The sequence below is a fragment of the Mustela putorius genome, unplaced genomic scaffold (assembly GCF_011764305.1).
Source record: "Mustela putorius furo isolate JIRA1106 unplaced genomic scaffold, ASM1176430v1.1 tig00003850_pilon_pilon_pilon, whole genome shotgun sequence".
NCBI classification, from domain to species: Eukaryota; Metazoa; Chordata; class Mammalia; order Carnivora; family Mustelidae; genus Mustela; species Mustela putorius.
In genome coordinates, this window is record NW_025422002.1 from 17,649,923 (window position 1) to 17,675,990 (window position 26,068).

Consider the following 26,068-nt stretch of genomic DNA (forward strand, 5'->3'; position numbering starts at 1 on the left):
GCTAGGTCCCTGGAGCAAGGTAGAGTTAAGCCTCTAGACGGAAGTCCCTGGGCCTGGCCCAGCACACAGTCAGGACCCCTGCTCCAGAAAAAGGCAGTGTTAGCACTGCATACTGTGTACTCTTAGACAAGTTGCTTCCACTTTCTGTGTTACGGTTTCCTCATCTGAAAAGCTGGGGCGGCAATGGCCCTACCCCACAGAGCTAGCATTTACAAAGGGTGTGAGAGGACCTAGCACGTGGGGAGTGCCCAACAGGGCTGATGACTGGTACTCCTCTGGAAGCTGTCCATCACATGCCAATTTAAGCTCTATGCATGCACAGGTATGTGTACACACCCATCTGTACCCACAACATATGCGCACCTGAGGAAAGGCACACGTGCTCGCTCAGCAGCCCCGAGTCATGCCGAAGCCCTTTCTGCGGGCCAGGGCCATGCCTTGCCCTCCACTTCCAGCTAGGTTCAGCTAACGGGAAGCACAAATGAGGCTGGAAGATGGGAGGAGAGGAGAGGCCACGAGCAGCCACCACCTGTATAGCAGTGCCCCTTCAGTGGCTCCAGCTCGAGTGAGCAGGGTTCCTGTGTTATCAGCCTCCACTGGGTCACCGTGCCTCTTCCCTTGGTCCCTGAAGCCCTGGGTGATGTGAACTTCCCGCTGTCAGCTAATTTCTGGGCTGTCACACCATTCTGTTTGGGTTTTCAGCTTCTCTGTCTTCTTTGTGGTCAATTTCCTGTATACAGCTCCTAATGTTTAAATAATGGGAGTGCTTTTGGGTTTCCTGGTTGGACCCCGGAAGTCACAGCTAACACCTTATTTAATCCCCTAGCAAGCAGGTAGGATGGGTATTAACACTCCCTTTCAACAGCCACGTGGCTGGGACCTGAGCCCAGGAATGTCTGCCTCCGGGTCCACGCAGTGTTGGACACACCTCTTACCCATATGGCCATGTGGAAGGGCTGTCCACATAGGAGACACATAAACGCGTGCACACATACACACGCACAGAGAGCCTGCAGCTCGATCACATGCCTTTCCCCTTCACATGTCAACACAATGATACAATGGCTCTGAACAAACACCCATTAGTCTCCAGTCGTAGGAAAGAGGTGGGGATCTGAGAAGAGAACCTTGGTTCTGACTCGGGGGAAGTTGGGGAAATGGCTGAGATCCAGGTGGAGAGAGCCCAGTAGTATTAGCAGGTGGTGAGCGTGGTGACAGCCTGTGCAAACACAGCACACATGTATAGACCGTTGCATACACACAAGTGTACACAGACACAAAGGCATCTGTATACACACACACAGATGGGCAGAAGCACACAGACCTGTACACACAGACACACGTGTACACACACGTGCACGCATCTATATACACACGTGCACCTGTACACACATTACACATGTGCACACACAAGACACACATACACATGCATGGATGGCTGCCCTCAGTGGACTCCTGGGTGGGAGGACGGAGTCGGAGATATTCCCGTGGGACTGGGAAGGTAGGCAAAGCCGTGGATGCCAGCGGCTTCTGAAGGAGTCTGGGAAGGTCTTTAGCAGCTTCCAGCTGAAGGACGGCTCTGATGTCACTTCAGGTCAACAATACAGGTGACCTGTGACCCTGCTCCTCCCATGCTGGCTTTACAAAGGGCCAGCCCTTCCATGGGCTGCTGGAGGAGGCTGGGAGGAGGTTGGGGCAAGGGTCCCCTGCCACGTACAGGGGCTGTTCACCTCAGTGTGCCCTCTGAATGCCTCCTTGTGTGTTTTGGCAAGCTGACCCAGAACTTGGAGAGAGGGCATCTCCCAAAGCTCTTTTCCTCTCAGCCAATATGTAGCTTGGCTGAACAAAGCTGCCTTGTGCTACCTGCCCAGACAATAGGACACTGCCAAGCCCCAGCCTCAACTTTAGCTTTGTGTGTGAGAATTTGGGGATGAGCAGAGATGCCTGGGCTGCAAAGCCCGAGTCAAGATCCAGGCTCTCAGCTCCAGATGGCTAGAGGCTCTCCAAAGGAACTTTCACAGGAAATCCAAGGTCACCAGCAGAGCAGTGAGTGCATCAGAAGCCCTGCCCAAAACTCCTCTGGCTGCCTCCCTCACACAGCACTGGGCCAGGCTGGGTGCAACTGGGGTGTGGTCAAGGCGCCTCAGCAGGGATCCTGTTGAAGGTCAAGGACTGGAGGGCTGGTGTGTGGACACCCACTGAGCAGAGCCATCCCAAACCCCACTGTCCTCTGCTCTTCTCAGTCCCTGTGTCCCTCATTTCAGCCCCTAGAATCACCAGCACCTAAGCCAGAGATCTGGAAGTCATGCTTGATCCTCCCCTACAGTACCCTAATGCTAATCTCAGCTCCTAAGCTTCACCTCTGTCCCCTGACCTGGCCCACCTGTCTCCCATTTAAAATGCCCGTGAGTGCCCACAGGGCTCTCCTTGGCACTCAGTCTAGCCCCACTTGATCCCATCCTCACCGAGAGCCACCATGGTGGCCTCAGAGGGACCCCCCAATGCCATGGCCTGGCTTCCCTGCTACCCCTCCAGCCCCCACTCTGCTCTCTGCACAGCCCAGCTGTTCATGCTCTCTGCCCCCTGAGCCGGGCATCTAGGGTCTCACTCACCCAGCCTCTGGCTTGCCCAGCAAGTCCTCCATTCGGCTTCAACACTGGAGCTCAGACAGCACCTCTGTCAGGAAGCTGGCCTGTTCACTCTGTTCCATCCCTAGAAAGAACTGCATTCCCTTCATTGCATCTCATACTTACTTCTGGCTGGCCTTTTGCTGTTGCAGCATAATCGTGGGTTTCCACATCTGTGTCCCCTGCTAGGCTGGGTGCTCCCCAAGGGAAACAGCCTGTTTTATTCAGCCTGCATTGCCGTGGTCCAGCCCAGGTACGTACAAGAGAGGAGGCAGCAGTGGCTGTCTGCCAGCTGAGAGAATGACTGAAAACAAAGACATTTATTTGCTTTATTTGTTTTTGGACAGTGGCACATACTCTATTTTTCACACACGTGGCAGCCCCAAGCACAGAGGCATCCATAGGCACCCAGGAGAAAATGGCCATGGCCTAGGGGGCTGTGGACTGTGGTCCCATAACTGGTTCCTTCTTCAGGGCTCCAAGTCACTGCCAGGGCCAGCCGCTCCTCACCCCTACAAAGGAGAACAGGTCATAGTTCAGTCACCGCTCACTCTGCTGGGACCCTTGTGCATCCTCCAGGCCTCAGCTCCAAGAGGGCCCCTGGCTCTTGGGATGCCCCATCAGTGTCACTGCTCAATGGAAGGAGTACTCCCCAGCCAGTCCCTGAGACCTGGGACTGGCTCTCTTCACCTCCGTGCCTGGTGCCCACCCAACACACACCTGCATCGGCCTGCTAACATGGACCCTGTATCCATCTGACCTCCCTGCCTCCCCTTACAGAGGGGCAGGCCTCAGCCCAAGGCTGCCTTGCCTCACCAACATCTCCCCTGTTATCTCACTTAACCACTCAGAGTTCTCTCAGTGAAGCCAGTCAGAGAGAGTGCTCTGGTGTGTGAGAGCCCTCACAATCAGGCTGTTTCTTGCTGGAAACCTGCCTCCGAAGCACTGCCCACGTCCACACACATGTACACGTCCCTGGGCTTGGAAGGCACCACCCAGGTGCTGGCAGGGGCTCCGGGGAGGTGCCTCCCACCCTGGGCTTCCAACCAGGCAGGACTCTGTCTGCCAGAGATGAGGGTTCCTGCCACCTGGGGCTTCTAGAAGCACATCCCTATCAGAGATGCTCAAGGCCCCATCCCTGGCTCCACCAGGAGGTTTCTGAGGCAGAAGTTGGCAGCAGGCAGCAACACTTGCTGCATCTCAGCAAAGGGCGCAATGTGTGTGTCTGTGCACCGAGGCCCTGCGGGAGTAGGGGGAGTGCGCTTCTTCCGAGGGAACGCTGCATATGCAGCGGGAGCAGGGCCGGCCTCGGCTGCTGCCAGTTGCTCAGTCTCCAATTTAGGCTTTAATAACGCCGGGGTATGGGGGCTGGGGGCCGGGAAGGAGGGAGCCAGGCCTGGCAGTGCCCCAGAGCCTCTCTCAGGCGTGCTAGAGCTACATAGAACACACTGGAGTTAAATGCAATCTGTCTTCCTTCATAATCACATTTTTGCCTCAGTGCAATGAAGATATATTGGTGAGATGTGTTTGTTAAAGATATACTCTGCTGGGGGAGGGGCTGAAAACCCTGGGGCCATGGGCCTGAAGGAAGAAGAGAGGGAGGGCGGTCGGGGGCTGAGGGGTGCCAGAGTGCTCTGTGGTGAATCAAGGGGGTGCCACGGCAGGACCCCAAGTCTCTTGCTCAGTAGAAAGTTAGGTGCATGTTGTGTAAGCCTGGGTGATGGCCTGCAGATCCCAGCAGGGCAAGGGTTCCTGTGCAAGCCTTCACATGCACCTTGGTAGATATAAAGGGGTGCGGGAGGGCCCCTTGTTTCCACAGCCACGTGGTATGGTGCAGGGCGTCTGGCCTAGCTCTGCTCTGTGCTGCAGGGACCATTGGCAGCATAGCTTCCTGTGCTCCACAGCAGGTTGGAATCGTGATCTACCCAGGCTCTGCGCCTAGCCAGTGCCGTGCGGAGCTGCTGCGGGGCTCCAGGCTGTCCCACCGCCTCCTCCAGGGAGCAGGCCTCAAAGCCCAGACAGGCACCTGCACCTTGTCTGGGAGAGGCAGCCAGTGTGGCAGCAGCTTCGCCTCCCAGGTCCCAAGCTGACAGCAAAGTGAGGAGGGTTCTGGTGAGGCGGGTCCACTGAGGAGGAGATTGCCAGATCTAGCTGGAGGGCCACCTGACCTCTGGCCTCAGCCTCTCCACCATCATTACCTCCAGCAGCTTGTCTCCTACTCAGACAAAAGGAGCTCTTCTATGGGAAGAAGGTCCCATCCTCCAGTCCTTTGAACAAATGTGTCAGACTTCTGGAGAGGTCCAAGCCAGGTGCCCCAAGTGAATGATGGGGAGGGGCCAGGTCCAGCCTGGGCTATGAACTGTTGGGCTTGGGAAGAGGGATGGAATTGTCTAGAAGAGCAACAGTGGGGAGGTGAGAGGACAGGACTGGGAACTGGCTGGGAGGGTCAGGGATGGAGGGCAAGACCTTGGGACCAGGTCTCAGGGGAGGCCCACAGTCAACCTCAGACATCTAGGATACCCCACTGCTTCCCTGCAGGAGGGCTGGGGATGTGTGAGACCTAGGACTACTATGACCCCCTCCCACTCACCAGGGGCTGGCTGCCAGCATGCCCCTGCAGACCAGCACAGAAGAGATGGGCTGAGAGGTACCCTTTGCTCCCTCGCACATTCAGGCAGGCCACACCTGCCTGCCACACCACTCTTTCACCTCCCTGAACCCAGAGGCTCTTCTTCTAGGGCTGTCCCTGCCCTTTCTGGGACCCCTACCCTGCACCATGGGCCCTCCTCTGAGCTCCCACCCCCAACTGCTAAAAGGTTAAGAAGTAGGTGGCACATGCGTGCCCTTTTCTAGATGACTGGTCCTTTGAACATGGGAGCCAGAGATGCTCCCAGACCCAGAGCTTACTCAGAGCCGCTCCTGGACCCAGTCTAGTGGGGCCCAGTGCCTGGGCCCGCTTTTCCTAACCCAGATATCTGAAAGCAGTCATGGGATCAGCAACGCAGAACATCTGAACCAGGAAGTGCAGAGGAAATTGAAGGCCTGAGTCTATCACTGTGCAAAAGGCAGAGGCTTGGGGTTACCATGTCTGACTTAGCAGACAAAGACAGGCCAAGAGAGTACAGCACTCGTGCCCTGCCCCCATACACCCAGCAGCCCAGGGGCGCAGGCAGGGAGGGTAGGGCATGGCCTTACCTTGTGGGCAGCACTCACGCAGTGCTGGTAAGCCTTGACCAGGTCCGAGCACAGAAGCACCTCTTGTAGGTGGTCGCGGTAACAGCGGAGGATCTGGGCCTGTAGCCCTGAGCACACGGGCTCTATCCTGCGGGGCCTGCAGGGACAGAGAGCAGGTGTGCCTGAGGCTCGGTCCTAGTGGACAGGAGGGCGATCAGCTCACTCACTCAATACCATGGGCGAGGCACCTGGTGGCCGACATCATCCAGTTACCCCTCAGAGAGAGAACCAGGGGACGCAGGGACTTGAGTGCTGTCACACAACAGCAGATGCCAAGGGGACTGGGATCCACACTGGCTCTGGCCCTAAGGGGGCCAGCTGGAAGCCTCTTGTGCCCCCACCTGACTCTTCCTGCCTCAGGGGTACACCTGGCTGTGACTGTGTGATCACACACCCTGCAACTCTTTTTTCATATGAAGTTGTTAATCTGATTTCAAAACCCAATACATGCACAATGAAGAAACCTGGAAAAGTATAGGAATGTCTAAAAAATATATATAACATTTTTAGAACCTCACTTCCTAGAGATCACCTCTGCAGTACTGAGGGGATGCTTTACTCTTTTTTTCTTCCTTTATCCAAGTAGGTTCATAACCTACAAAAAAAAAATGAGTATGTTTTCTAAAATACAAAACAAAACCAAGTGAAATAAAGATCATGCTAATAGAGATCACCAGCGCGACTAGTTTCTCTCTTTCCCAACTCCTTCCATTGCCCCCTCTTCCTTCTCCTTTCCCTCCCGCCAGCATGCGTGCACTGTGTCACACACACACACACACACACACACACACGCCTGCACACACTCACGAGGCATGTCAGGCATCATCCTACTCTTGGACTCCTAGCAGCTCTGAGAGGTACGTGCTATGATTTCTCATCCCTTGATGCAAATCAAGTAACTGAGATACAGAGGATTAAGTAAGCTGCCCAATGTCGCACACTGGGAAGTGGAAAGGGGGCAGACATATTTGTTTATGTGGGTTTGGTCGCACTGTTTCCACAGATTGGTATTTCAGGCCAGGTCCACGCGGGAACCTTCGCTGCCAGGGACAGATCCACGACACCTGATGCGACCTTTCAGAACAAATACCACTCATGGCCAGGGCACTTGGTAGGAACTGTAAAAATACAGAAAGCCATTCCTGGAGGTTCTCAGCCATGAGACCGTCACTTTGATGCTTGACGTAGCTCTGTCTCTGTCACGCAGCAGGGAGACTTGTGGGTTCGTCATTCTCCCAGTCCAGTGTCTCTATATTTTAGAAATCCAGCCATGCAGTTGGTGCTGGAATGGAGTAGCATCATTATTATTTTAAACTAACTCAAACAGACCGAGTTCATCAGTTAAGAACAGCAAGCAATGGAATACTCAGCGGCTTAGCAGGTAAGATATGCAGTATTTACTGATCTCATTTTACTAGCCTGGAGGTGGCACTTCTGCTATTGCTGTGCCACCAACAAGGGCACGCGGGCCTGGGTGCTTCTTCCTTCCTCTGCACCATCCCCATGTGTTGGCTACCATCATCCTCAGGCCTGCTTTCTCAGGAAAGGAAAATGAATAGGTGGTGGTAGATGGAGGCTTCCTCCTCCTGGAAGGGAGGGGAGCAGAAAGGATGGCTCCCAAGGCTATGCTGGCCTGGCTCTGCCCCAACAATGTGTGATTCTATTAGGCTTTGAGGATATGCAGCCATGGAGCTGAGGCCAGTCCTCTAGTACCATGCCACTCTAGTCCTTGAGATCACGGTCCTGCCTTGTGTCCACATGGCATGGATGAGGTATTACAGATTTCTTACTTAGGACATATGGGGTCTTGTCTTAGCACTAGCCTCCAATCTTCGCACATAGAGGGGCAGATGGTCTCCTAGGATTCACGCTTTTCCTCTCCAGACCCACTTTACTGGGTTCCGCCTGCCTGTGCCCAGAACTGGGGTCACTGGGGTGCCCCTTGACTCCCCCCAATGCTTGTAGGTTGTCTCTCCATTCTTGTATTTAAAAACACTTTGACTTGGTGGCATCTAATCGTGAGTCTTTCAAAGTGTATTTTCAGCCTTTTGCTGGGCATTTCATCTTGGACAAATTCTCTCTACAGCTATGCTAACTGCTTCACTTCCAATTGTTCTGCCATCCTCCCTTAGGACACTGGGAACGCACAGATTTTTGCTTTCAGCCCTCCATCTCAACTATCCTCCCCTGTTTGTTTTACTCTCTGGTTCTCTGTTCTGGGGAAGATAGAACTTGTTTTTTCCCAGCTCCAGACCTGCTCTTGGTGGGCTGAAGCCCATGAGGTCACATCTTTCTGTGGCTCTTTCCTGGTCCCTGTTGCTATAGCTCCTGAGGGCACAGGCTTTGTGGCATCCCCTTTTGTACCTCCTGAGAAAGCATCCCCCCCCATCACAGGACCCCCATGAGTCCTGTTCCTGGCTCCCGCCCAGCATTTGGCAGGGACTCTGCTGGCATCCGTGATCAGTGGAAGTGCCGGGCTCAGTGGAGGCAGAGCTATAGCCCTAAGTCTGTACGAGGCCTACAGGTCTATAGGGAAACAGGACAAGTGGGGCAAGAGGGGCCTGGGCCAAGTGGTATGGCCAAGTTGCCCTGGAGCCCTAGTTTGGACCCCATGAGCGGCCCCGCCCTCCCCAGACCTGCCACAGGGACCCTGGCTTTCACTTTGCAGGCTGTGCAAAGGTAGAGTAGTTATTTTAGATCTTGTCCCTCTCCATCAGTGCCTACCTCCTTTGGTTTCAGGTCCCAGGATAGAGGCTCCTGTGCATTTTGTGGGTAAACATCACAGTACCCTCAGTGGGCTCCAAGTTTGGGAGAAACTGGGCCATGGCGAAATCCATCCCTTCCACACCAGTATTACCTCTGGGACTCCAGAGGCTTCTCTCCTCTGGGATTTATCAGGAACAATATGAGGAGATGGGATGGCAGGCAAATGTCAGCTGGAAGAAATTTCACCCGTTTGTCCACTAAATGGCTCTGAATGAAATAGGAGGAGAGTGAGAGCACAGCTCTCCAAATACAAGGCTTTCTCTGAAGCAAGGCAGGGCAGGGCCTGGGGTCCAGCCATTCTTGAAATCAGGTGCATTCTATACAAGCATAGCGACACCCTGCCTCAGGCCACAGCAACCCTGTTTACACCACGTACCAATCAGCACAGATAGGGAGAAACAGTCAAGTCTTAGGAAGAGCTGCTTTTCAAATGCACAAGAAATGTATCCATAGCCTGCTAGGAACTTTCCAGGGGTTGAGATAAATCTTGCTTCCCTATCTGAGGGGAGTTTGCTGCCGTGCTTTAGACCTAACGGTCCACGTGGCTTGGAGGGGGTTAACGTCACCCAGGTGAGAAGGCCGAGAGCACATTGCTGAGGAAGGGGGCTCACCTCTCTGGCCCTTACCTTCCTCACCTGCAAATGGGAACAGCATCTGCCCTAGGCTGATGAAGGCCAGACAGGCATGTGTATGACAGAGTGTGTCATGAAGGGCTGCTCTCACCAACAACCTGGCTGTCAGTGGTCGGGCTAGGGTGGGAGGAGAGCTGAAGAAGAGAGGGTGGGGTTACAGGGCACTTGGTGAAGGGTCCAGACGAGGAGGCTTTGACACTGGGACTCCAGTGGTCGGCTCAAAGGCGGGACTTCTCTGAACATGTCCCTCTCCCTGTAACCTAAGCTCTAGCATCTTCCAGAGCCTGTTCAGATCTTGCCCAGGTCTCACTGGTGCCTCTGTCCCCAGGAGTCTTACAGTACCCATCACAGTCTATTTTCTCCCAGGATCCAGCAGACCCATGAGTGTGACGCCCTGTGGACCAATGGGAAAACACACGTTTTGCCCCAAACCCAGGGGAAGGTTCTGGCTTTGCCACTTCCCACTGTGTGGTCAGGGGCCGGAGGGGGTGCCCGACTGAGCAGAGCTGCCTGAGACTCGGCAAGTGGGCAGCAATCCTCAACAACCAGCATGTTTTCCGGTCGCGTGGTGTCACACACACTGAAGAAATGGCTGAGTACTGCTTCCTCTGCACAAAGGGCTTTCACACCCTGCCTCCCCTGAGAGTTGGCGTGATGGCTATAGGTGGGGCTCACGATAAGCAGGTGGCAGAGATCACTGTGTCCACTCAGCAAAGTGGTCCCCAGAGGACCGACTAGGGGCATAGCACAGATGCTGGGAGTGAGGGCTTCAGAAAGACCAGCAATGTCATGATGACCTCTGGGCATTCAGTATCATGGAGCCCCTCTCCCTTCATGCTGCCCATGAACCCGAGATCTATCTCCTTGTTTCCATAAGAGCAGTGATAAAGAATACTTGAAAAAGGCAAAGCATTAGCCAGGAATGAAAACACACCCTTCCTTCCCATCCAGTGGCACCACAGTCAGGCCATCAAGGCCAGCAGTGAAGAGCTTCCTTGGATGCTCCCATTGCTGCCCAGCTCCCTGTCTTAAAAGCGGGAGTTGCTCTCACCACTGGGCACCACATGCTGGGAACCCCTCCACCTCTGGGTCGCCTGCTCCCCTCCCCTCCCTGTCTGGGCACACAGGCCCTGTACTCCTTTACCGTTGTCATGCAACCCCCAAGCTAGCTCATCCATCACTCCCACCCAACCTGGAACTTCTCCTCCTCCCACTTCCAATCCCCAGGTCCATTCCACAGTTACTCTATGGACCTCAAGACTTTGGAATCCATCAGGCCCCTGGAGACTTCAAGCCAAGCACCCTGTGTTATACCGATGCCTCATTTCCTTATTGGAATTCACCGTCTAGCACCAAGGAACCCCTCTCCTTCCCTAATTTCCTGCTTTCATGAGTGGCAGGCATGGCTATCCTTCTAGCCAGCCACCTGAGTTGGAAACTTGGAGTCATTCTAGATGTTTCCCTTCATCCTAGTTGTTTCTCCCACCCTCAGTCTATATAGCTGCTCCTGCCTTCATTCTTAATGTATCCCTTTTGCCTCTAATTAAGCCAGCCCTGCCTTTCTCTGTTCAAACTGGAAACTGAAGGTGTATCCATTCCACATCCCAAACAGCTCAGAAACTCATTATCTGGCTCCTGGTGATCTAACTTACCCGTATACCTGGGCACACCTAGATGGCACTCACTGCTATCCCTTCCAACCATCCTGCATTGCCAAAGGTCTTTTATTCTCCCTCAGACGCTCCACTGGGCCTCTGGCTCCTGTTTGTAGAAGCCCCATTTGACTGTCTCCGGCCTCCCCTGCCCCTCATCTGAGTGGTTCTCACAGTAGGGACCCCTAGGCCTTCTCATTGGCCATAATGATCCTTCTAGAGGGTCTTCCTCTCCCCTTAGTCTCCCTGAGCTCCCCTGGCCTCTCATTTGCCTCACCAGCTTCCTTCACCTGAGCCCCTCCCTATAGCCTCATGGTCTTCTTCCTCGTGTCTCGTGCACTGGCCTCACTGCCCTACGCGCACAGAGCCACCTCTTCACCACGGCATCCCTGGCTTCTCATTCTATTTTGTCCACCAACACACTCGTTTTTCCAAAAAGTTGAAAAAATTTTCAAGCCCAAACCATGTGTGCCTCTTGCCTCCCTGTCAGCCGCTCTCCTTTCTAAGAAGCACTGCCGGGAGCTCCCCTACCTAGCACTGACTGGTCCCCTGGTCAGCCTTGTGAGGCTCTTCAGGCTCGGGGCCATTGGCACAGTCCTGCTATGGCCAGCAGCATCACCAATCCCCAGAGACTGGGAGGCCCTGTTCCGACTCTACTCCACTAGCCCCTCTCCTCTGCTCACTGTGAGCTGTGACCGCTGTTGTCCCCACAGCACTGGGGCCCCCAGTCCATGCTCCATGGCAGAGCTCTAGGCTGTTGTGGGCACTGGTGGCTGGGCAGCCCACCGGGACCAAGCGGGCCTGGTTCTCACTACAGCACACTTTGCCTCCTGCACTCTTAAACTGGCCAGACGGGCCGGGTGCCCAGTCGTCCCTGACTTCCCTCACAACTCACTCCCACCTCCCCACCACACCAAAGGTGCCCCAGGATTTGTCTCCCAGAAGCCCCCCATCTATTTCCTCGTCCCCATCATTATGACAACAGATGCTTAAACTCCTCCTTACCTTCTCTTTACCCCTCCTCTTTCCTGTAATTGGTGATTTTTCTAGAACATAAAGCAGGCCAGATTTCTAAAAAAAAAAAAAGCAAGCCAGTTTAAAAACCTTTTTCTTGGGTGATTACAGCTCACTGGAACCTGTGCTAAGCATTACCTCGTTTAATCACCAGAAGAATTTTATAAGGCGGGAACAAGACTTTCCCTTAGTTTATGTTAAATGAAGAAAGTGGCTCAGAGAGACCTAGCAGCTTGCTCACGCTCATCCTCTGACAAGCAGACCCAGTAATCAGGTCTGAGCCTTCCTCTAGGCCTGATGCCCGCTGTGTTCCCCTGGCCCTTGAGCAGCCCCACACACCCTGGTGGGATCATCTATGCTTAGCCATGCAGTTGGTATCACTAGACCACGAGCCTGAATGCCCTAAGAGGTGAGGCTGCTTCCCCAGCACCTTACAAGCTGAGTGAGGGGGTTAGTCTCAGGCCTTAAGGGGCCTGCTGGCCTTTTGGCCTGGCTCTCATTTCCCCCAAGACACAAGTGAACCACAGGGAAGTATCCCAGACATGCCCTATGGAGCCAGGCGCTTCTGTCTGTGTCTGGTCCTTCTGTCTGATCTTGCCCGCCCCCCCCCCATGGGGCAAAGCCCGAGTAGCCTTCCTTAACTGCAGGGACCTCCTTGATGCATTCCAACCGCACACACACCACTGGATTCGGCCACACCTACCAGCCTCTCTCCACATAAGGGAGGGCCCAGAAGACCATTCCTAAGACTGCCACACAGGGAGATCAGGAGGGAAGGGAACTCAGCTTTAGAAAGCAGCAAGTGTCCCATGCATTCATCTATCATTGTACCCAAGTCACAGGGCAAGACCACCAGATGAAGCAGACGCACCCACCACAGCTTCCAGCAGTTCCACATCCTTCCACATGCTCTGCCCTCACTGGCCAGGGAGGCGGGCTTTGGTCCACACCACTGAGCCCAGGCTAGCACAGCCCTACAACTCCATGGGCCCAGTGAAAGCTCCAGGGCTAAAACCACGCCCTGCAAGGAGAAAAGGAACTGGGCCTGACAGCCATGGCCATGGCCCACATGGAACAGACCCTCACATCATCTGAACTTCTCAGCTAGCGACTTTTTAGCTTTCCTGTAGCACCAGCTTTGGCTGAGGGGAGCTAGGGTTGAGTGTCTGCCACTTGTAGACAAAAGACTGTTGCCTAGAGAAGACAAGGTGATGAGACCGCTGGGGTCAAGGGCTCCCGGGAAGTAAATGGACACACACGTAACTCAGTGGATCGGAGAGCCTCCTGCCAAAATTCACGTCCTTGGGAGCATCCGAGTGCAAACTTAATGGGCAACGGGTTATTGCAGATAGTTAGGAAGAGGTCATTCTGGGCTGGGGAGGACCCCAACTCTCTCTCTATAAGGAGAGACACAGAGACACAGATGCACCAGGAGGAAGAAGGCCATGTGACCACAGAGGCACAGACCGGAGTGACACACCTGCAAATCAAGGAGCACCAAGGCCTGCGGGCAACACCAGAAGCCCAGCGGAAGGCACAATAGCTGGTTCTGTTTGAAGGCTCCTGAGTGCGGTGCTTTGTCACAGCTGCTCCAGGAAATGCATGCAGTCACTCCTGCAGGAAAGGGTTGATCCAGTCTTGGGAGGCAGAGCTGGGAGTGCTGAATGGTGGTCGGGGGGAGGGTGTTAGTGGGAGGCAGGTGAAATCACTAGTTACCCTCTAACCAGGTGCAATGTGCCCCTGTCAGTGACAGAGGGCTCCTTGGCCACAGGAGCCACACTTCAATGAGTATTCATCAAGTTCCAGGCGCTGTGGTTGACACAGAGTCTCACCTCTGCCACCCCATTGTGGTCACCAGTTAAAGAAGCACTGGGTAGCTCTGACTGGCTTCACCTCATTAATGAGTGGGGGAACTCTCATTCATGACCAGATCTGCAGAGCTCATCCACATGCTCCTGGGCTGAGGGGCAGGCTATGGGGGAGGGGGGGCGATGACAAGGGGTATGCTTCTATGCCCAGATTTCCAGCATTTCTAGCACAGGTAGAAAATCTGGTCTCATCTGAGATTACATCTGGGTGGGCCTGTGGGCCTGGTCACCTGAAACCAATACTTGGGCCTACTGCATGCCAGGTCCTAAGCATAGCCACAACTGACCTGGGAGCTGGGCATTACCGTCCCAGTCTACAGATGGGGACACTAGTCTCAGAGAGGTGAAGTGACTTGCCCACAGTCACACAGTAGTGAGATGGAGAAAGGGTATGAGCCTGCTGCGTTTTGGCTCCACAGCTCCTGTTCTCCCAGCTCTTCTTGGGTCCATTTGAGCTCTATTTGGCCTTTGGAAAATTCCAAAAAGTTCCCAAAGAAGAAACAACCAAGGATACAAATAGAAACAAAAGACATTTGCCCCAAACTACAAGGTTGGCAGGGCTCCGGAGTAGAGCTAAAGTTGGCCACTCAAGGTGGGGTGGGGGGTGCTCCAAGGTACACACCCACAGGGGGAGAAGTGGGGGCGGAGATGAGGAATGTGAGGCCGCACAAAGCTGGTGACACACAGCAGAGCCGAGCGGGAAGGTGGGAAGGAGAAAGGAAAGGAGGCCAACAGTCCCACCAGGGAAGCCAGCTTCGGGCAACACGTGGGGGCAGTACCTCCTGCGGGTGCTTGTGGAGGGGGGTGTGTCACCCCCACATAGGAGCTGGCAGGGGGGACCTTGTGAACAAACCCAGCTGGCTCTTCTGCCTGAGCACGCTCAGCGTCCTCACATGCGCAGTCCCAAACCTCCGTGTGCTCTTATTTAATAAATGAAATCTCATCAACTTATCCTTCTTCCATTATCACTGCTGACATCAATCTGATAATATTGGCCTGGTGTGGAATTGGGCTATTATATGTCCTCCTGATATTTAATTTCAGAGAAACATCGGCAGGGGGTGAATATATGGAGCAGGCTTTTTATTACAGGCAGCAGTAAGGAGATTCCAAGTGAATTAGACATTCATCTTCGTCAGGTCCAATCTAGCTGTTCGGGAGAGGTTTTTGTTTTAACAGCAGCTAGGGATGGGGTGCTGAAGGGACCAGCTGGTTACCAAGGACTTGGTTAACTGGCTGCTATCGACAATATGCCATTCAGCCCGGGTAAGTGGAGCCCAAAGATCCCGCCATCGATCAGCCTGCCACCGGGGATCACTATCAGCTGCTCGATGCTGGCCTCCGGCTACCCCAACCCTTGGGCAGGAGGCAGCTATTCCCAGAGCCAGGGCCTGCCAAAGTGGCCCTTCTGCCCAAGCCAAGAGGCAGGGAAACACAAATTGGCCCCTGGCTGCCACTTAGTCTGTGAAGGAGAGGCTGCCTGTGACAGGATCCTTCCCGGGACTATCACTTCATATGCATATCCATGCACACGCAGTGGGGAAAGGGTCACTCCTGGCTTTGTTCCTCTGCCGGAAGAAAAATGGAGGATGCACCTTTCTTCCCAAGGATGCCTCCCGAGTCACTGACCATGTGGGCTGGACACGGGCTGGTACCTTCTGGGTGTCTGTGATGAGGGAGGAACTGGTAGTGCTGCCGCGTCCAAGGAGGGCCACACTGAGACCACCTGGGGCCGAAGAGATTTCTCGTGCTGTTTCTGCCCATGAGAGACCCACGGCGTGGTCCCTCAGTGGCTGTGGCCTTGGTGGGGGGATCTGCGTAGCTGGGGTACAGTGCACAGTTGCAGTGTTCAGGGCTGCTGGAGGCTTTCAGGACGCACCCCCTGCCAGCAGGGCACTCACCAGACGGGGAGTCAACATCAGGGAGTGCGTGGAGGACCTCAAGGATCCCTAGGCCTAGGCAGCCCATCCCTTCCCCACCCTTCTCTCCCTGACCTCTTGCAACCTCTCACCTGAGCAACTTCAGTCATGTCCTGGATGGCTGACCTCCCTCCCTCTCATTTGCCCCTCCAGCCCACCTCCTTGCCCACACTAGCCGGAGGTCCAGAAATTCCCAAGGAAGGAAGGCCTACCTTCCAGCTATGTGCTCAGCCCCTGCCATATGTACCCATGATGGAGGCTCTCAGAAGCCACTCCGACCAACCTCATAGCAATGCTTCATTGAGAACCAGGTTCCTTCTCACATAAGCCACCTGCCCCCTACTGCCCCAACTCTCCCTCATCTCACAAAGCCTCCAACCCTGCTGACTGCCCCCAGTAAACAAAGAGTACTTCCCTCAGTCAAGGAGCAATTATTTGCTGAGGGCCTACAGTGCACCAGACCCTCAAGGGACAAAGCTTTGGCCCTGCCCCCCAAAGACCCCCGCTTGCCTACATCTACAAGGCCCAGAAGCAGCGCCAGCCCTTCCCTGTGGCACCTAAGCCATCGGTGCCCCCCCCTTTTTAAGAATTTTTAATTAATTTTTTTGAGGGAGAGAGAGAGAGAGAAATCACAGAGGGAGAGGGAGAGGGAGAAGCAGACTCCCTACTGAGCAGAGAGCCTGACATGGGGCTCGATCCCAGCATGCTGAGATCAGGACCTGAACTGAATCCAGATGCTTAACAGACTGAGCCACCCAGGCGCCTGCCCCTCCACCCCGCCCTGACTGGTGCCTTGTGAGGAGCTCAGCCTCCTGTTGCCTGAAGACCCTGGGGGAGGCCCTTTCCAGGGAACAGAGTCTCATCAAGACCCCTAATTTCTGATTGCTTCCAGACCCGCAAAAGCACTTGCCCTTGAGGAGATGAGAATACCACTGGCGGGGACATACTCACATCAAAGAACTGCAAGGGGTGAAGCCAGGAAGAAACCAATGTGGGATGGGGAGGTAGAGTTCTGACTGGCAAGTCAGTGGGGTTAGCTGGTGAAGGCTGTCATGTTGCCTCTGCACAGGGTGTGTTGCAGAAAGGTACCCAGGGCTTGGACTTAGGATACATGGCCTGCTTACCCAGCCCTGGCAGTCTGTCCCCAAGCCATTGAGGGACACAGTGGTGAGGAGGTTCCTGGAGCACCTGGGAAGGTGTATGGTGGCTCTTCTTCATAGGCCAGGACCGAGGTGGGAGACGCTGCTATGGAAAGGGGCTCCTTGAGCTCAAGGGAGGGGTGTAGGCAGTGTCCCTGACCACAGAGCCCAGGGGAGCTAGCCACTGAAAGAAGAGATAGGAATCTCTGGTGGGTGGCCTACCAGCCAAGGTGTCCCTGGGACTGAGACACTGGGCAGTTTCGCCAAGTCTTGTCGTTTTGCTTAAGTAAGAAGTCTGATGAAGAGAGATTTGACTGGAACTTCCCTGAGAGTGCATAGATAGGTCACAGCCCTGCCCAATTCCCAGACCTCAGCCCTTTCCAGAAGAGTTCCAGGTTGCAGTGTACTAGCCAGAGGAGCCATGTGGGATTTGGAAGAGTGGAGCAAAGGCGGAGCCTCTGCAGGGGTGGCTATGGTGGGGTAGGTGACCTGCAGCAGCTCCTGGCCAGCTCCCTACAACCACTTGCTCAGCGCATGGAGGAGACAATGGCCAGATGGAGCCTCTCAGAGATTCCAGAGAATTCCAACAGCTTCCCCGAAACTCTTACTTGAGGTGGAGATCTTCCAAGTCTGTCCTCTGACCTCCCGCAGTAGTCCTGACCTCATGCTCTCTTCCAGAGCTGGTGTCAGCCTCTGGATCTCATATGCAACCCTTTCTTCCCAGAACACACATACTGCTGGTTTTCCCAACTGGACGCTGAAGGATGTGAAACCCTTCTTCTCAGGCCTGATTTATTGTGAGGGGAGACAAGAAGGATGGCAGTCCCTACCTCCGGCAGTGACAGCAGAGGGGGCAAAAGGGCTCCCTAAGGGTGTCACCTTTCTCTGCACGTCAAATGTACCATGGACCAGAAGGGAGCTATTGGCAGTGTGTTCTTCATGCACCCAGAAAAATCAGTATTCCTCTCTAAAGTCACATCTTGGCTTTGAAGCAGAGCTGATTTCCCTTGGTGTGATCAGCATTGGCCCTAGGTTGCTGGAATCCAGTGAGACCTCAGACATAACCTGATCTAAGGTGAGGAAGCCAATACCAGCCGGGGGAGGGTGCAGTTATAGCCTGCAGCCATGCAGCGGTGGGATGAGGGTTAGGCCTCTGTGTCCTCACCACGCCCAGGTTGCTGAAGAACTGGAGCTGTTTTCAAAAAAAACGAAGGAGGGGCATGTCTTCCTTCAGCCTTCGCTCTTCCTTTGCCCTCTCAGCAGAAGTTGGAGGAAGGGGGTGATGAGGAGGAGCTACTGGGCAGTAGTGGCAGAGGCGTGCCACGAGGGCAGTGGGTGGGGACGCAAAGATGGTGGGTAGAAAGGCTGCCCCAGTGGTAGGGAGGCTGGTAAAACTGAGCATAACATTTAGTGATCAAGCAAATCGGTGTCTGTGTTGAAGAGAATAGGAGCCTAGCCTCTTGCTCTCTGACAAAGAACCTCTAAACACAGAGAGGCTACTAAGAACTCATGGTATTAGAATTGGAAGTACCAATATGGACTTTATATACACAGACAGACAAATAAATCTTCCAGATGTATGCATATGTATATGTGTACTCACATAAATTCAAGTACTTACGTAGGTCTGCTCATAATACATGTGTTCTTGGTTCTACCCACTGGACAGCACCTAGAAGCATAGACACGCCCCAGTAACAATGAGCACACCCAGCGCCCAGATCCTGGTTTCTAAATACTATTCTCCAGTCAAAGTAACAGGGCTCCTGGGAGGAATAGCTGATTCCAGGGCTGGCACCGGGGAAGAACAAGATAGTTCTGGAACACCTTTGCTAGAAAGTCACAAAATCCTCAAAGAATGAAGAGACACGTTATAATGACAGAAGTCGGTTTGAAGGGCCAAAAGTAGGATGTTTTGAGCATCAGATTAATAAGAATATACATCAGAACTGGATGAGTAATTCTGAGTCCCTGACTCTTTACTAACATAATGAGGGAATATCTTAACTAAATTGGGGAGAAGGGAAAACTCTTCCTTTAATAGAGTGTCAGTTCATAAATGGAAGGAGAAACAATGGAAATAATCTCCATTTGGCAACCACTGTCTCCGAGGCTGATTCCAGTGAGAGTCATCCTTGGCAACTAAGGTTGCTAGGTGGAGGTCTGATGAGGATCAGGATATTGGTATACAATGGGGTATCTCCCCACAAAATTCTAGTCAGATACAAAGGGAAAGTCTAGCCTTTGCAGCAGAGGGACCAGACAGAAGCCAATGTGACCCAGTGGTAGGTGAACATCACTAGTGGCAGGAAGAGAGGCACCTTGAAGGGCATAGCACCATTTTGAGGCCTTCCTGCCAAGAAAGCACAGTTTGAGTCTGGTCATGAGGAAATACTGGGTGGACCCAGGTTGGGTTCACCCTACAGAACAAAAGGCTTGCACTCTTTAAAACTGCCAAGGTCATGACTGATAGGGAAAGACTAAGGAACTGTTCCACACTGAAGGGTACTGTGTGACACATGATAAGTGGGCAGAGCACAAAGCCCTGGGAAGGATCCTGGACAAGAAAGAAAAAGGTGTGGTTAGGCAGCAGATAAAAGGTGTCTGTATCTAGGGTTAGTCAGGGCAGTATCCTGATTGGAAGGGGTGTGTGGTGGCCATGGAGGACATATCCTTGGGAGGTAACCGATGCACTAGAGTACTCTCAGGTCACCATGTGAGAAGACAATATTGTCACCTGGAGGGAAAAGTGAGGACACAAACTCTCAACGTGTAAACAGCTGGGAAGCTGAGTTATAAGGAGACACAGGAATTCTTTGTATTATTCTTGCAACCTTTCTACAGGTTTACAATTATTTTAAAATAAAACCACAATAAGGATGGTGATTTGAGAGGCCTGAATGCATACAAAAGGCTGTACATTTCCCCACAAAGAGACCACCAGCCTTTCTTTATTTTTATCTTTTTCTTCCCCCTAGTTGGGTGTGGGGTAGGGGAAGTTTGGCAAAGTGATTCTAAATTCATCTAAAAAAACCCAAAAACAAATGGGGAGAAGATCATCAAGGTAGAACAACTTGTTCTGCTAGATATTTATTATTTTTAAATAAGTGTAGCTGCATAATATATTTAAAATGTGCAGGATTGGCCCTGGAAAAGTGTCTAGAAATAGACCCAAGGAATTTAGCATATGACTGGATGGAGTTTTATATTCCTGCTAAGGGGACAAAGGACTCCCTATCTGGAGAAAAAAAAAAACCTGAAACAAACAGAGGAGGATCTGTACTTCACATCTTACACATAAATGAATCACAGGGGGGTCATCTGGAGCAACAACTTAATGACAAGGAATTAAATCACAGAGGTACTAGTCCTAAAAATATGGGTACTAGGGGAGGAAGACCTTTGTAATGTGAGCCACAAACAGAAAAATGAACAACATACTGGATCTCTATACCCAAGTCAGCTTCTGAAGAGCAGAAAGTAAACTAAAAATTAAACAGAAGAAGAAGAAAAAAAAAGAAAAAGAAACAAGATGATTAACACCATTATACAAAGACCTTTTAAAAAGGATAATAATGAAAAAATGGACAAAGGCCGTGAGTAATCCATAAAAGAAGGAATACAAATGGCCAGTAACATAGAAAAGGGTTTAACCTCACTAATGCTTGAAGACATGAGGAGCTTTAAAAGTGAAAGACTGGTTTTGAGGTTGGCAAAGATGTTTTTTTTAGAAATACTGTTAAAATCCTGTGCTTGCTATGTCTTGGGAAAAGGTACACCCTCCTCTAGCATCACTACAGTGAAAATTGGTACAATACATCCATTGTTCTGGATGGCAGTTGGTAAAATGTAAATACATTAATACATATAAATATATGGTTTTGTGTGTGTGCATCCTTTGGACCCAATAATTCTCTCTAGAAGGATTTAAGCAAGTGCACAGAGACAGAAAAGGCTGTGTGTCACAGTATTCATTATGTTGGGAAAAAAATGGAAAACACCCAAGGACCCATCAATAAGGGGACTGGTGACTTAAGTTCCGTTATGACATGTAGAAGAATAATATACTACACTGAGTGACAAAGAAGTAGGTTTGTGGCACGTGGATGAGGGGAAATGGAAGATCCTGGAATGGTGTGTTTCCCAAGAGCTCGTGATCTCATTTACAGGCAAGAGTGGGTCTATGTTCTTATAAGTAAAAAGTCATGTTACCAAAACAGAAGTATTGAGAGATTCTGGATTTTTAAAACTACTTCTATATTTTGCTGCATTGAATTTTTTTTTTTTTTTTACAATAGTCAGGTGTCATTTTCCAATCAGAAAATGTAACTCTTTCTCATTTTGAAAAACTATAACAATATATACTCATCTAAATATTTTTTATCACTGATCTTTTTAAGATGCTACACTGGAAAGCATATCAAACAATTGGTAGGCACAAAATACATGTAGAGACCAAGCATAGGACCTATTCATCTCTCACAGTGTTGTTACCTATCTGTACACATACAAACACTTACAGACTATAGAGGATGAAGATGGATAGGCATGAAATGCAGAGTAAAGGAATACTTGCACACAGTAGGAACTAAATATTTATTGAATTAGAAGGAGTGAATAAGGGTTGTACTTATCTCTGAAGTTCCAAATCAATTTACTCTGAGATAGAGTCAATGGAATATGTGTATAGTCTGCTGCATTTGTTAAAAGATCAGTCATGTTATTTTAGCTTCGCTTCTTGTTCCATCACTGCCCAGGTATGTGAGAGATAAAATTCATGCTTTCTACACTGTCACAAGTCATGGCTGTCACGAGCTAGTGGCTGCATGGCAGGAAGCCATCTCAGGCATTTTCCTCCCCTTCTCCTGGGGTATGTACTTCTCCCCCACCCCTCCACCCTCCACCATGCACACACATGCACACACAGACCAAGAGATGGGCTGGAGGCATACACATGCACATGCAGACTGAGAGATGGGCTGGAACAACAGGCTGAAATGAGCATGAAATCGGGTAGAGATGAATGTAATTTCCTGCACTCAGGTTTAAAAATTAGCAGCTGAACAAGGATCGGATGGAGAGTTGTGGTTTAACAGTCTTAATATAGTACCTCTAGAGTTAACTTCCTAAAACACACATCTGATCATGTCATTTCAAAGAGCAGACACTTCTGATGGCTTCCCAAGGCATCAAAATAAAGCCCAAACCCCTGGCATTCGAAATTCCTCGGTTTGGCCCCAGCTGCATTGCCTAGCCACACCTCCCTGTGAAATAGTAGGTTCTGGAGGCAGCTGTTGTGGGCTGTAATCTGACTCTCCTGCTCATCAGCTCTATCACCTTGGGCAAGCCCATTCACTTCAAGGACTCTCAATTTTATTGTCCACAGAATAGGGATAATAAATGAGATAATACATTCAGAGTGCCTCCCGGTTTGCCCGAACCATGGGAAGGGTCATAAATACAAGTGCCCTCCCACCTGTTGTCCTCTTCTGTGCACAGAAATATTTACGGGGGCACCAAAGAGCAAGAGGAACAAAAGGAAGAATGAGACAATAGGCAGTGCAGGGAGAACAGGGACAATCAGAACAGCGTCTGGACAGCTCGAGCAGGGAGGCATCGAGTGCCTCGCCCCTGGTGGTGTGCATGCAGAGCTTGTGGGGAGAACCCGTGTGGGCGAGCAGCAGAGGCTAAGAGGCAGGTGGTCCTAAGGGAAGAGGGCCCCGAGGGGCCCGCAGACAAAGCAGCAGGGCTGACCTTTCCTTCCGTGGCCTGCTGCGGTTACCAAGTGGCACGGCCCCAGGCAGGAGAATTCTCCTAAGCACTGGGCTGTCTTAGGTACGGGGATTTTATCTATTATGAGAGGCATTTCATTTAAAAACCTTATTGGCATGGGTCTTTTAATGTGGCTGATGGCACAAAAAAATTGCAACTTGGAAGTCAGAGCTGGATGTTGGATTCGAACAGAGTCGACAGCGGTAATAAGTAAGCTGAATTGCCATTGATTGAAGCCTTGTTATGTGCCAGGCCCTCTGTCTACTACTTTATACACATGCTCTCATGTGACCTAAATGCCAGTTCACTGGGTTGCTCTCTTAGCCCCATTTCACAGCTGGGAAACATGCGGGGAGACTGACTTGTGCTGCGTCAGTGCGGGCAAGCAGAGGGGCTGGTCTTGGAACTAAGTGGGTTCTGCTTTCAGGCTGCTGCTGGACTCCCTTCCCTACAATGCTGGCCTCGAGGAGGGTCATTTTGCTAATAGGCTTCCTTGCCCCCAGGCCACCAGTCACAAGCTCATGGCCCCTTGCCAATTTCCCTTGATGGAAATGGATTCTTTGCAGCCTGTACTTTTACAAATCGGGAGAGTAAGGATATGGTGACCCAGATAGGAAGAGCTGTTTCTCTGGGTTCTTAGGGTCACGACTTGCTGCTGGCTGGCTGAGCAGTGAGATAATCTGCAGCCTGCTCTCTCTCCATGGCCTGGGAATCCCTCATTGTCTCAGTCACATGGCTCTGAGGAAGGACACCCTGAGGATTCCAGACTTAGGGACCCTGAGCTGGGCCTCGGCACCGAGAGTTACTGTGATTCCAGCTACCCCAGCAAGAGACTGAAAGGGCCCCTGTGATACTACCTCTCTACACACACCCCGCAGCCCCTTTCAAGCTTATATGCCTCACCTTCTGGCCACAGTTGTCACCTGGATGCAAAACATATAGGGCCACCCTTGCTCTGTGACGGAAATGTGATGAGAGACCACTGATTCACAAGACAGCCCATGGACGTTTGGAACCTTTACAGAGGGCAAGATGGACCCCCCTGCCACTGCTCACAGTGTAATTCAGTCTTCGCACAAATGAAGACAGGGAGCTAAAGCAGATAGAGTAGCTTGCCTGAGGCCACCCAGATCAATCTCCAGAGGCCAGAACTAGAAGGTGCCATCTTCCCCCCACCTCCTCCTGGACGAGCCACAGAGGCACACTGGTCCTCCGGATGGCACCATGCCTGGCTCCATCTCTCAGCCCAAACTGCTGATAAACTGCACTGTCCAGGCTTTTTGGTGTGCTCAGGTCAGTCTCTCAAAGTCTGCAGGCAAGCTGAGTTCAGCGCCAGCTTAGACCCTGTAGTAGTTCAGCCAACAAACTGGAGGGCTATACGGTAAGGTGAAAATCCCAGTGGTGTGGAGCCAAAAGATTTAGATTGGTCCCCAATCAACTAACTGGTTTCTGACCTTGACAAAGGCACTTAAATTTCATTTATGGAGCTTCTTTGTATTTGAAGTGGCGGGGGGCGTTTTGCAAGAACACTGGTTTCACAGTTCTCGACCTACAAGACCTGGAGTGAATTCCTTCATTTTGGTAATTGTCAGGGTAAACCGTAACAGGAGGAGACCCATCCATGCCAGGCTGTCTAGCATTTGAGAAGGGGGGCTACACGTGGAGGCATGGGGCACAGGGTCAATGTGTGGAAAGCTGGACACCTGCAAAGTGGTGGCAGGGACACTAAGAAGGGAGGGAGGGAGGCAGACAAGGGGTACGGGAAGACAGAGACCAGCAGCGGCATATGACAGATATAGGGGATGGGCAATATATGGAATTTAAAATCTTCCAGTAGCCACAGTAAGAATAAAAAGAAATGAATGAAATTCATTTTAATGTTACTTTAATTTAATCAAATATTATCATATCAACGTGTAAGCAACATGTTGAGATATTTTATGTTCTTCTTTTTTTGTATTAGGTCATTAAAATCCAATATAATAGCTACGTATGGCTAGCAGTGGCATTATCCAAATACTCAAGGACTAACAACTTGGGGGGCCTTATTTGGTGCCAAGCTTTGTCTCAGTGTTCTAGAAACATCCGCTCATATTTGTCTCCTCCTCTAGCTAGCAAGGGCAGTATCACCACCCCCCGCCCCCCGCCCCATGAATACAGATGAGGAAACTGAGATTAAGAGCAGGTGAACCACTGTCTTGGGACCCAAGGTTAGGGAGTCACAGGAGGAGGATCCAAATCCAGCTTTGCCTGACTGTTCCCCTGGCAGTGCCAGAGGAGACAGGAAAGGCTGCTCCAGGGTTGTGGGACCACAGAGTCCTAGCTGGGTTCTCAGGTGCCAGCAGCTATTTGATTTGGAAGTGTCTTATGTAAACCTCCTTACACAAGTCAAGTATGGAAATAACGGTCCAGGAATGACCAAGGCATTCCATTTCTGTGAATTCCTGGGCTGTGAACCAGCAACTTCCTGCCACATCAGCACCAAGCAAAAGCAGGAGCTAGCTCTCCCGACCCAACCCAGCATTGTTCTTCCCTTTTCTGAAACGCATGTTGAGGCTGGCATTTTATCTCCTCAACAATTCGGTTTAATCCATGTTAGAGATTTGTTATGCTGTATAATCACCTTTTTGTAATTTTCTTTAATTCCTCAAGATGCATTTCTACTTTTGAACAAATAAATGCAGCTTTGCTACTCATTTTTCCCGTATGGGAAGTGTCATAAATTTTACATCCATGACTAGTTGCAAGCTTTGTATTATTTTTCCCTTTCTATCTTCAAACAGACTTTTGGCCTTTGCTTAAATAGGCATTTAGACTAAGCTGCACATGGTTTTGAGCTGATGTAGCAAGAATCTGTACAGTAACAAAACCTGAATGCAAAGAGCCTTTAGTCACAACTGTTACCACCCTACACTCCTCTACCATGGCAACCAGGCCAGGCTGCACTTCCGTGATTCACCTGTGTGCCGCTGTCTCCATCTCTAGAACGGCAGTCTGGGACTTGGAGAGTAGTCATCCTGTGAGCCTAGGACTCGAGGACTGGTCAGAGTGAGACTAAGACTTAAGACCTAGTCAACAATCCTGGGATTTGAGGACTAGTCACTGAGTAAACTTCGGACTTAAGACCCAGTTAACAAGTGAACCTGGGACTCAAAGACTAGTGATCAGGTGAGCCTGGGATGCAAAGACTAGTTATTGAGTGAGCCTAATTAAGACCTAAGGTCATGGGGTGAGTCTAGGACTTGAGGACTAGTCATCAAGTAAACCTAGAACTTAAGAACTAGTCATCTTACAAACCTGGCACTTAAAATCTAGTCATCCTGTGAGTCAGGAACTTGAGGACTAGTCATCATGTAGCCAGGGACTCATGAACTAGTCACTGTTCACTGAACTCTGGATGCACAAACTAGTCAGGGTATGAGCCTAGGACTTAAGGACTGGTCAC

The 26,068-nt window shown here is 51.5% G+C and overlaps 1 protein-coding gene across 6 annotated transcripts in view; it reads right to left on the reverse strand.

Moving 5' to 3' along the window:
• Positions 1-2,942: 2,942 nt before the first annotated feature.
• The window catches only part of CHCHD6 (coiled-coil-helix-coiled-coil-helix domain containing 6), a 244,154-nt gene continuing 221,028 nt past the window's right edge, over positions 2,943-26,068 (reverse strand). For 4 of the 6 annotated variants that reach the window (XM_013055318.2, XM_013055310.2, XM_004738703.3 and 1 more), the window contains 2 exons: positions 5,823-5,958; positions 2,943-3,139 (listed from right to left, as the gene is read on the reverse strand). In XM_013055318.2, the coding sequence (XP_012910772.1) occupies positions 3,134-3,139; positions 5,823-5,958 (142 nt within the window). In that variant the 3' untranslated portion in view covers positions 2,943-3,133. Of the gene's footprint in view, positions 3,140-5,822; positions 5,959-11,916; positions 11,983-26,068 lie in introns of those variants that run through there. The other 2 variants (XM_045063398.1, XM_013055304.2) reach the window with 1 other exon arrangement.